General features: G+C 37.7%; 1 protein-coding gene across 1 annotated transcript in view; it reads left to right on the forward strand.

Moving 5' to 3' along the window:
- Positions 1 to 490: 490 nt before the first annotated feature.
- KMO (kynurenine 3-monooxygenase) overlaps positions 491 to 12,477 on the forward strand; it is a 41,390-nt gene continuing 29,403 nt past the window's right edge. The window contains 1 exon segment of the mRNA XM_019647590.1: positions 491 to 647. Within this exon segment, the coding sequence (XP_019503135.1) occupies positions 594 to 647 (54 nt within the window). The 5' untranslated portion in view covers positions 491 to 593.

Below are 12,477 nucleotides of genomic sequence, written 5' to 3' on the forward strand. Positions count from 1 at the left end.
GTATCAGTTCCACAGTTGAAAATCTTGCCCGAGGAGAATATTAAAACTAGGCAAAAACTAGTCTGTCAAGGCAATCCGTGAGGAGCCCTCAGGTGAAATTCCTGGTTTGCCTTAACACGAGTAATTTACTAATCAGTTATGAAACCACAGCATCTTACTCTCTAAGAGAAGTAAAAGTTGCTTTGGAGCTTCAGACCAGGGGAGGGGAGTTTCATTCATGGTTAATCATGACTGAAAATGAAAGTAGGAATAAGTGCGGTAGAAAAAGAAGAAGAAAAGCCCTAAGACGGTGTTTTAAAAAATTCTGTGTCTACACATAAGGTAGAGTGCCTTCACTTGGCTGGGTTTTTCAACCTTTGGTTAATGTAACGAATTTTCTTTTTTTTCCCTTAAAGCGGAGCTGACCGTCCTTTGGGCTACGAACAGGTTAAATGCTACCTCTAGGTTCAAGGGAAATTAGCCCTGCTCAAACAATGCTGTTGGCTCACAGATGCTGGGCCTTGGCCAGTATAAAGACTGGGGTAAGTGTGTGTGGGGGAGAGACAGTGTTATCCGCGGCAGGAGCTACGGCTGTGAAAAACCCTTCTGCAGGTATGGATTCATCTGACATGCAAAGGAAAAAAGTAGCTGTCATTGGAGGTGGCTTGGTAAGGATTGATTTGTATATTATTCCTGTTAGTGGTATTATGCTAATTGTCATTACTTTGAATGGTTAGAATTGATCACTTGTATGAATTGTTCATTTTCTTGTGAAAACTTTTCTGATATTTAAATACACCTATTTTAATATGGTATTGGTTTTAATTTGCTGTTTCCTAGAAAAGGTAGCTTATTTCCATTAGATATAAAGATGTCTTATTTTCCTTTGTCATTTTGATTTAGCACTTCTTAAAAACAGAAAATACAAAACAGTCATGAGGGTGTAAAACAGCACAGAGAATATAGTCAATGATAATCGTACAAACTATAGTGCCAGGTGAATACTAGACTAGTCAGGGGGATCACTTCCTAAATTATGTAAGTGTCTAACCACTACGCAATACACTTGAAACTAATAAAAATAATATTGAATGTCAACTCTAGCTGAAAATTTTTTAAAGGGGGGAAAAGATCAATAATGTGATAGCATGCTACAGTGTCAGACGTTTGCTGAACTTATCATGGTGATCATTTCTTTAACATAGGAAATATAAATAATGTGGTAATGACACTGTGTAGAGCTAGGTGGGTATTGTTCAATAACTATAATGTACACCTGAAACTAATATAATATTGTACGTTAGCCTTATTTTAATAAGAAGTCTTAAAAATTTTTTAAAATAAGAGAAACAAAAATTTAAAAAAGTAATTTATTTACCCTTAATTCAGCTGTTTTTAAAAACAACTATTAGTGTAAATAGTCATTTTAATCAAAACATTTGCCTGACTTTGGTTAATAAACTCAGTTTATATTGTCTAATAATAATAAGAGAGTCAAGAAACAGGAAACCAGTGTAAAATTACTATGTTGGGTGTTCACTAGTTATCTGGGTAATTAGGAATGGTGCGTATTTGGTAGTCTGACTTATTTGGCTGGTCTAATGGAGCACCTCAGGGGCAGGAGTGAGGCGTCTCCCTCTGACTGAGCAGGTAAGATGACCTGCAAGGGCCATGGCTCACAGGGAACAAGATGTAGGAGGGGGTTCTCTCTACTTCCATTGTTATCATACCAAAGCCAGTTCTGGTTAATATGGGGCTGCTTCAAGTAAACTGTATTTTTTCCCCTCTCAACAGAATATGGCCATTAGTAAAAATTTAATCATTTCGTTTTCACCTTTGGTCTAACCATTTGCAGGCTGCTAGATCATAGTTATTCATTCATTCATTTACTCAACAAAAATTTACTGATGGTTTAACATATTGCAGACACTGGGCAGTATATAGATTAGTATATTTAATACCACCCATATGTTTATATAGTATATGCTAATTTTGTCTTTTGTTCTGCCTTCCTTATTGTCTTTTCTCCAAATTATTATGGCAGTTATTCTAACATTTCTGGTTCTAAATTTCAAAATGCTAAGTAATACTATTATATGCCGTGTCTGTTGGTCACTGCATGTGACATGTGTTGTCGTTTCTTCATACCGGGCTTCAGTCCAATTCTTTGCTGTCCACATTTTGCATAAAATGAAAGTTCACATATTCAACAAAATCTTTGTGAGTGCCTACTATGTGCCAACATTGTTTTAGATACTGGGGAGTCAGTGGTGAAATAAATCATTTCACGGAGACCACTAGGAAAGAAATGCAAACAAGGTACTGCTCTAGCGTGTCATCGCACATATCTGGTTCATAGTGTGGTCCTGGACAGCCTCTCTGAGGATGGGATATAGGATGAGAGACCCGAAGAATGAGAAGGAAGAAACCATGTGAAGGGCTACAGAAAGAGCACTTGAGGCAGAGAGAACAGAAGAGAAATCCAGATGCAGTAACGAGCTGGACACGTTCAAGGAGCAGACAGAAAGGCAGAGAGAATGAGGCTGGGGAGGAGTAGCTGCTGGAGCTGGAGACACTGAGCTAGCCAGATGTCCTTCGATCTCAGAAAGAAAGGCAAGCTGACTGAATTCATTCCAGGCACAATGGAAAGCCACTGGAGGACTTCAGGTAGGAAAGGGAGTCATGATTTTAAAAGATTCCTCAGGCTGTTATGAGGCTGTTACGAGAAGGACTGGGGAAAATAGAGCAAGACAAGCTAGACCAGTTAAGAGGCTGTTGTGTTTGTCCAAGACGAAGACAAGGGTGGCAGCAATGATGTCTCTTAAAATGTCTCTTAGAAATCCAAGGGAAGGTAACAAATATGTGATTGGATATATGATTTTGGAAGGTGTAAAAATGTGAGTCTCATCCACGGATTTCTCCCCGAATCACACTTGAACTCTTTATCATGTAACCACTTCATCATCTGGGCACACATACCAGTGCTAGAAACGGAAGACAAATGAATACACAGGTATTAAGAAACAACAAACATTCCTCTGCAAAGGGATTTGATCTACCTTATTGCTCAGGGCCCATGGCGGGGAAGCACGTTTGAGTCCTGTTTTCATTTTATGCAAACCCTCATTCCTGTTGGTGGCTGTATATCCAAAATATATTTCAATCCTGGTCATTGCTACCATCCTCGTCCAAGCCAACATCATCCCTCATCCACATTCTTGCAACCACCTCCTAGTGGCCTCCCAGCTCCTACTCTTATCCACATACAGTCCATTCTCCACACAGCAGCCAGAATCATCCTTCTAAAACATCAGTCTGATCATTCTCATTCCTTGTTTTAAAACGTCCATTGGCTTGCCATTACCAAGAAAATAAAACCCAAACTCTTTACCAAAGGCTCTACATGAACCGAGCCTGTCTAACTGCCAGGCCTCACACTTTTCCTGTTTTATGTTTTTTACATTATCTGTTGGTATCTGAAATTACACACTTTATTCATTTTTGAGTTTTTGCCTGTTTATTAAATATCTACTTCAACTAGGGTATAACTTTTATTTGCCAATGTATTCTAGTGGCTGGAACCATGCCGAGTATTACTTCATGTTATTATTTAGTTAGTAGTTGATGGATGAATGAATGGGAGGACTGAAAAAGACACTTCTTAAGGATAAGAAGGTGAAGGAATTTCATAACAAAGGAAAGTTTGAATATTGAGGGTATTAGGAAAAAAATATCAAATAAAGCAATTCAAGAAGGTTAAGGTCAATACATAGAGGACAAAATTATTTCCTTGCCTATCTTCTTCCTTGTGTATTTTCTTCACCCCTCCCTTTCACTCCCTCTGCATGGGCCATATCCGAGGACCATACACTGTCTGGCAACACATTAAAGACTCTCCCTTGCTTCAAGGGAAAAAATTACAACCGAATTGAAAACTTTTACTTAGAGGTCCAAAGAATACCTTGAACGCCCCCTGTTTTTTTTTCAGCAGTAGCCGTGTCTAGTGAAAAGTTACCCTGAGAATGTAGTGATCATCTGATCCTGGGATAAACCAATTGATTTCTGTCTTTGAAGACATGTCAGGTCAAAGAAACCAGAAGGAATCAACAGATCAATGAAGGAAGTCTTACCGAAAAGCTAAAGGTGAAAGAAACAGTGAACCATGATCATAAATTGGTGAAAGTGTAAGAGTGGGAAAAGACATTAAAATAATATTTCAAGAATGCTAATTTGAATATTTAGCAAAATCACTGTATTAATTTTTTCTTTGCATGTGAAATGTAACTCCCCAACCCCGGCCCCTGTCAATGTGGTATTACCTCCTGGAAGCTAGAGGATTAGCTTATAAAGCCCTCTTTCTCCTATAAATGCACATAGGGCCTTGTCTGTCTTTCTCACAGGCTACGTTCTATTAAGAATATTGATATGCATAGCTTATTCTCCATAGAAAGATTTAACTTCATGAGTCTAAAGATTGTCTTATCTTTGAGTCTTGTTCCCTTCCATTTTACAAAGGTTATCCCAATGCCTTACACAGTCAAACACACTAAAATATTTTGTGTGCATGAGTTTGCTTTCCAAGCAAAGTGGGAATCACGCTCATGGGAGTTTTGGGCATTAGAAGAAAGACACTGTTTTTCATCAGGATGGTGTCTTAAGGAATATAATCCTTTGAAAGACTGACATGAAAAAGGGTTTGAAAAAACATCTCTACTTTTCAGGCTGGAAAGAGTTGATGTAGCTATCCAATTCGAACAAGTCAATCTAAGGGGGGAGAAAAGCTGCCATACGAGGTGCCTTACTTTGTGTTCAAGTCATATATTTCTTTTCTTTACAAAGTGACAAGCCAGAGAAGTCAAAAGAAAGGCTACCCAACCTGTACATCTATCCTTAGCTGTGTCCATACACAGGTTCTTGGTGTTCAGAAATGCTGCTTCTGATGAGCATTTTCAGTGATTACAGGTGTAGTGGACACGATCAGAGCCATAAAGAGCTCTTTTAGTGACAGTTCCGGCTACTCCAGTGCTCATTTTTTGGTTGAAGCCTAGAACCTTAGCTGAAAGGTCTACTAAGCATTCCAGGCTTAGCTGTCGCCTGCTGTGGCCCTGTGTGCCCACCATTCTAGCATGCACTCTGAAGATGTATTTTAGAGGATTGCTGAAGCATTTCTTCTGTCTCCCCTGATGACAAGCAATCCCACTACTACAGTGTTGTGTGATTCATTCTTCCTATACCTGACCTATCGAAATTCTCCATCAAAACATATTTAAAGGGTGAAGTCGTTCACCTTCAGGAAGAGGAGACTCCTGCCTTTTGTGACTTACTACTAATAACCATGCCCGGCCCCTGGTACTCAAGTCAGGTTAGTGGCCCCTGTCAATGCAATTGCCTTTGAAGCAGCTTGACCTTGACTCTGAGAGTTTGTGTCTCACAGCTATCGATGTTACATTTCATCATGGATTTATTCGCTCGAAATAGTATTGATCCCAAATTGGCCCTAGACAGTGTTTCTGCCATCTCCTTAGGATCTTTACGCTGCACCAGCCACTCTTCACTCGGCTTCATGGGACAGAGCAGCATTAGACAGTGAGCAGGCTGACCGCGAGAAGCCCAGGAAATCTTATTCTTTCTGCATCTCAGTTTCTTCACCATGGGCAAAACTAAGTTGCTCAGACTTTTAACTCTAAAATTCTGCTGCTTCTTCTTCACACTTCCTCATTCACAGATCTCTAGCTTTGTTCTAAATCTAGTCTTTATAAAAGGAGAAATCAAATGTCACCCAGAATTTTCATTTTCCCCAAAGTAAGTATCCTAGACACATACAAACTGTCAAAAGTCTTATATCCTTGCTCTATACATCGCCTGGTACAAGTAAATACTTTGTATTTTATGTAAATATTAATGCTTTAAACCATGTGAAGAACATAATTACTATTAGCCTTTGTTATTATTTTAGTGATATAATATCGAAGCAAAAAAAAGAGCCACTTTATTCACTTCATTCTTGTTTTCTACTCCCCAGGCACTGAACCTTCTTAAATATGAAAACCCCTCATTCCTGCTCTGATATCTAGGACCTTCTAAAAACAGAAGTGGAGTGATTTTCTTTGTGGATGTAAAAGTCATCCTGAATTTGCTCAATATCTGGGGGCAAGTGCTAATCTCACTCCAGTAGCTTTCCTCAGTCTCTTCAGTAATTTTGCTTGTGCTCATCAAACAAGTTTTCTTTTAGCCGTCTTGCTTATGTACCTATAGTTCTCAAACATCCTTGACTAACATTTTGAGATTTTCTCGCTACACTAAGGTGCCCCTGAATCCTGCTCTAATGACATAATACAGAGAATCCATCCCCTTCAGAGTTGACTTCATTTATTGCCTGGTGAGCGGCATCTGGAATGGAACAATAACTTTAGACTGCTGAAAGCTTTAACTGCCTGCAAGGAATGTGCTCTTTCCTTTTCACTTATCCCAAATACTCCCAGATGTTTTGTCTATCTGTCCGTACATACCTATCCATCGACCTGCATATTTCTGTCCACTCAAAGAGAAAAGAGTCACACACTGTTGACTGTAATTTAAAATGGTGCTGTTTTCTGGAAGAAATTTGAAATACATATATATTATGTGTCGATGGTCTTAAAAATATGAGGGAATTCCATTGTACATGTGTACCACATCTTCTTTATCCAATCATCTATTGATGGGAACTTGGGTTGTTTTTCCATATGTTGGCTATTGCAAATAGTGCTGCTATGAACATAGGGGTGCATATATCTTTTTGATATATGAAACTAATATAAAATAATATTGAATGTCAACTGTAACTGAAAAAAATTTTTTTAATAATATGGAGGAATTGCAGAAAGCAGCACCAGCTATTTCTCTCCTAAAGTCGACCTCAGCATGGCATTACATTTACAGAAACAATTGTCCTTCAACCTAAGAGATATTAAAAAAAACTAGAATCTTGAATATGGTCTCTCGAAAAAGCCAGATCTGGAGTACATTCAAAACCTGCAACAAAACTTTCTGAAAATAATCTTGCTCTACTCACTCTCAATCTCTTTCATGTGCTTTGCAGCTGGACTCCTACATCCTAAGCTGTCAAAATCGTCTCCCCGCGTCATTTCAAACGCTCTTATTCTTCCTCATCTCTTCTCTCTCCCTTCTCATTTTCCTTTTGTCTTTACTCCAGTCCTCCCTGATACTCAGGCCCATGAGCCCGTGGGGCAGGTCTTAGGGGTTTCTGCAGGTTTGGTCCATTTCACTAAAACTTGCCCATTGGTGGACCATTTCCTTACTGTGATTTTATCAGAAGAAATGAGTGTGTGCCATACAATTGTTTATAACCCTAAAAAACTAAAAAAATAAAATAAAAACAATAAAAAAAGGAATGTCCATATATAAAGGCACTACATACAATGAAATGTAATGCAGCTATCAAATATTTTGACATAAAATATTTTTTGACGTAGAAATATACTCACAGTATACTATTTTTTAAGGAAATCATAAAATGAAATATACAGCTACCCTTTTTAAAAGAAATATCATGTGTTTTATATACATAGAAAATGTTAACACTGGCTCTCCCTGGTGGTGAGATTATGGGGTTACTTTTTTCCTTTGTGTTCATCTGTGTTTTCTAAGGTTTTATTTAACAGCCTTGCGTTCTTACTAAGTATCAGGTATTGTGGTTTGTACCAGAAATAGAAAGATTGAAAAAATACAAGTCATACAAATAACATTAACATTATTCTCTGGGCACTGACAGCCTGATGGAGAAGTCAGAAAGGAATGTAAATAAATAATTCAATTCATTGTGAGAGATGTTAATGTGTATATACATATATATATATATATATATATATATATATATATATATGGAATTACAGAAGAAAAGGCAAATAAGTTTTTTGGAAGAGAGAAGTATCAAGAAAAATTGCACTGGATGAAGTAAAACTGTCAGATGAAATATTATATATAGAAAATTCTAAAGACTCCATCAAAAAACTGTAAGAACTAATAAACAAATTCAGTAAAGTTACAGGGTACGAAATCAATAACTAAAAATCTGTTGTATTTCTATACACTAATAACAAGTGATCATAAAAGGAAATTAAGAACATAATGCCATTTACAATTGCATCAAAAAGAATAAAATGATTAAAAATAAATTTAACCAAGAAGGTGAAAGACCTGTATATTAAAAACTAGAAGACATTAATGAAAGCAATTAAAAAATAAACACACATGCACACAATAAGAAAGAAAGAAAGAAAGAAAGAAAGAAAGAAAGAAAGAAAGAAAGAAAGAAAGAAAGATAGAAAGAAAAGGAATATTTTTGTGTGCTTATTTCATAGAAAATTCAGTTCACAGTCTAGTTCTTCTCATTACACTGATATGTTCAAAGATCAAGTTCTTGAGACCAAACTATAGTTCCATGAATAGGTGGTAGAAACAGGCTTTTTAAAAGTCGTTTGGTGACAAACTCAGAAACACTTGTGATTCTTAGGGAGAGTTTTACATGCTTCATTAAGTCAAAAGTACTTTGCACAGGTTTAGCATTGTATTTTCAGATTAGTCTCAAACACATTACAATAAAGAGGTCTAAATGCATGGAATTTTAACAATCACTATGCCCCGTCCTGTTAGGGTCCAGCATTTATAACTTTAAAGTTACTGATTCCTCATGGTCATTGGACACTTGGACAGTTATTGCTGGAAAGGTCACATGGGAGTCAGTAGAAACTTAGTGACCCTATTACATAAAAACACACCCAGTTGAACACCCAGAAAGCATGCCTCAGCACTTTTATAAAAGAAGTTTACAACAATATTTTTCATTGGTAACTTAGTCATTAATATAATGGGCAGGGTGGGGCCAAAGCACATGACCTGTAAAGAAGGAAGAAGAGACAGAAAGAAAGTGGAGAAATGAAATAGTAATTTGGGTAAATCCATCATTACATAACCAAGGAAACTCCTCAGAGCTCTGCTTAGGCACAAACAGGCGATCCCAGTTGTTAACAAAACTTTGATTTTACAAATTACTTTATGATCAAAACAGTTGACTCTTCTGGATTTCTTGTGCTTCAAAACAAGTATAGAGACTTTACATAATTGTCCATGTCCTTCATAGAACTGTCCCATCTCTATCAAAGCTTCAGTCCAAGAACTGGCATCACGAAAATGGTTTCACTGCTTCCAGACATCTAACCCCACCCCACTTCTTCACTTCTCTCAACACGCCCTCCCCTATTTATTCTCGGAAACCAGATGTGTCTTCACCAAGACTTTGTGGTAGGCTCAGAATACTGTACACACATTTTCCTTTCCATTTATATCTTTATTTCTTAGTAGCTTTTTTTTTCCAGTGTAACAACTAAAGAAGGTGCTGACAGTTATTCCTGATCACACACATTTTACAGAAACCGAGAAGGGACAATAAAGTTAGAGTCTAAAAAGTACTTTGTTAACCCCATTGCTAATTATTCTAGCTGAGCTCTAACATCTACCAATATATAGTTTTTCTTTTGGTTTTACGTGAACCTCAGTGACACAGAATTGGAATTATCGTAACCTTTGTTTCAAGGCACATGATTATGACTGATGTTGGAGAAGACATTCTTATTTACCTTTTTGCTTGTTTGTTTATTAATAAGCAGAAGCAGTACTTTTGAACTCAGCACTCAACACGAGAATTAATACATTGCCACGCTTATATCAACCTCTGTGCTTCTTTCTCTTCCACCCATTATAAGCATTGCCCTGAATCTCATGTTTATCATTCCCTTGCATATACATACATATATAAAAGTTACATATATGATATATGTGCCATATATACATGAAAAATAACATATATCTGTGGATTCATTTTAGTTGTCTTTATTTAATAAGAGTACCATGCAGTACCAAATCACCTGGGACTCATTCTTTTCACTGATATCATTACTAATATATTCCTATTGTTGCATTTCATGATGTGAATATAACATACTCTAGTGTCCATTCCTCTGTGATGGCTATTTGGACTTTTCCAGTATTTCTGTTTCCCTGTTTTCATTATGAAAAGTGCCACTCTGAACATTCTGGCACATGTTTCCTGGAGTATCTCTTGGGTAGATTCCTTAAAGGGGTTTATCATACGTGTGAATGCATGTTCAACTTGACAAGATAATCGCAAGCAATGCAGACAACCCTACTGGCTCTCCTCCTCCCTAGCACTTTGGTATTTTCAGGAACCCAGGTTATATTTACTCCTGTTGTGTTCATGCCACCTGAGGTTCCTCCTGCCCTCCTCTTCCATGACAAACCGTTTATACATGTTCGATTGGCAAACACGTACGTGTTGGAGAGGTAGGCATCAACACCTGCCAACCTTGGAAAGGACTGAACCAGAATCTCCACCTGAAGCGGCCTCCTCTCCCCTGATCCTGGGATCAATTTTGGTCAAAGGAAAGGAACATAACAAACCCATGAAAGTAAACCATCGGCCCACCGTTGGCTTAGAACTGAGCCTGTCCTGAACGCGGTCACAGAGACCCTCGTTTGTATGTCGTTTGTTACAGCTCTTTTACTCCACTCTTCCCAGGAAATGGCTACATGGAATTCTTGCTTCGGAACCTCAATCTCTCTACTCATAGATCATTTCCCTACGTTAGGTTTTCACTGGTCATTTGTCATTTCGGCTGTGGCTGGTGTGTCCTACTCATATTTCTACCTGGCCTATTTTCCCGATAAGAAAAACCTGTTCCTAAATTACTTCCTCCAGCCTCATTCCAACTTTCCTGAGCCTGTGGGTTCCTGATTGATAGCCTGTGTTCTTCCCACTTTCTGCCACCATAAAGAGGCAGTGGTGATTATAACGCTGTGAAAGAGATTCACAAACCTTCCCTTTTTCCCTCGGTGCTCAGTGAGACTACTCTGTTCATCCTTTAATCCCTTTTGTTTTCTTTCCTCTAAATGCTATGAAGCAATTCAGCCTTTGGAAGAAATGTATTTTATTGTATGAACTTCAGCGTAAGCCTTTAGTTTTTCTTTTCCTTGATACCATCTTCTTCACTACGACTGCCCTTACTGGATAGTCTTTAACACAGAAGTGAAAGGAAGCTAGACTGGCAACTTTGTATAAATGGGAAGACAGCAAAGAAGGCAGAAAGAGATTGAAGAAGAGGTTTGTGTTTAACAGAAGGAAATCACCTGCAATGAAATCAAGAGCTGTAATGAGTGAGACGTAAAGGAGTCCAGAACCCCGCTGGAAAGGAGTGAAGAAAGTGATGAAACAGATGTCAAGACACAGTGTTCTAAGCCAGGCACCAAGTCATACTGTGAGCTAAAGCAGCTTAATTGCTGTGAGAAAAAGATGGCAGCCATAGAAGCTGAAGTCACTTCAGATAAGGGATTGAAAAGGAAGCAATCTGTAATGGTCTCTTCAGACACACCAAATGTTGACAAGTAATGTATTCATAATTTCAGAATTGGCTACATAGTCGTAGGAAAAAAATAGTTTGCTTGTGTATCACAGCTTTAGTTTTTAGAGCAGTTTAAGGTTCATAGCAAAATTGAGGGGATGGTACAGAAAGTTCCTGTATCCTCCCTGCCCCATTATCAACCTCCCACACAGGAATGGAGCATTTGTTACAATTGATGAGCCTACAGGACACATCATATCACCCTTATCCATAGTTTACATTAGTGTTCACTCCTGGTGATGTACATTCTATGGGTTTGGACAATATATGACACGCATACTCATTATGGTGATGAGGAAATACATAAATCACTGCAACCTACAGAAAGCTACGAGGAGGGCAACCCTATTAAGCTTTGAGAGGACAACAGACAAAAAAAATTCTTCATAATCTCAGAGTAGGAAAAAATTTAAACACAATACCAAATGCATTAGCAATAATGTAAAATATTGATAAATGTGACTCCATTAAAACAAAGAGCTTCTCATTCTTAAAAGATACTACAGGGTTTAAAAAGAAAACCACAGAATGGAAGAAAATATTTGCAACACTTAAATATGGCAGCCTCTGTACTCAGATATATGAATAACTCAAAGGATTAATAGAAAATGATAGACAACCCACTAGAAAATGAGCAAGAGACTTCATAGGCACTTTACAAAAGAAGAAATCCAAGCAGTCAATCAATGTATGAAAAAGTATTCAGCCTCGTAGTCATCAGTCATACGCAAATTAAAACACATCCTTCCCATCATACTCTTCAATCACAATGTTTAAAAGTTTGAGAACATCAAGTGCTGGCAAAGACAAACTGTCAGAAGCTGCTGGTTGGAAAACATGTTGGTACAAAATTTTGAAATACTTGGCATAAAAATGGTGAAGAAACATAAACCTTTGGGCAGGAATTCCACTTCCAAACATAAAACTCTAAATAGAAATCATGCACATATGTACTACGATTCACGTACAACAATATTCTTTGCAGCATTATTAATAATACGCCCCACCCAGAAAAGAACCT

The sequence above is a fragment of the Hipposideros armiger genome, unplaced genomic scaffold (assembly GCF_001890085.2).
Source record: "Hipposideros armiger isolate ML-2016 unplaced genomic scaffold, ASM189008v1 scaffold_113, whole genome shotgun sequence".
NCBI classification, from domain to species: domain Eukaryota; kingdom Metazoa; phylum Chordata; class Mammalia; order Chiroptera; family Hipposideridae; genus Hipposideros; species Hipposideros armiger.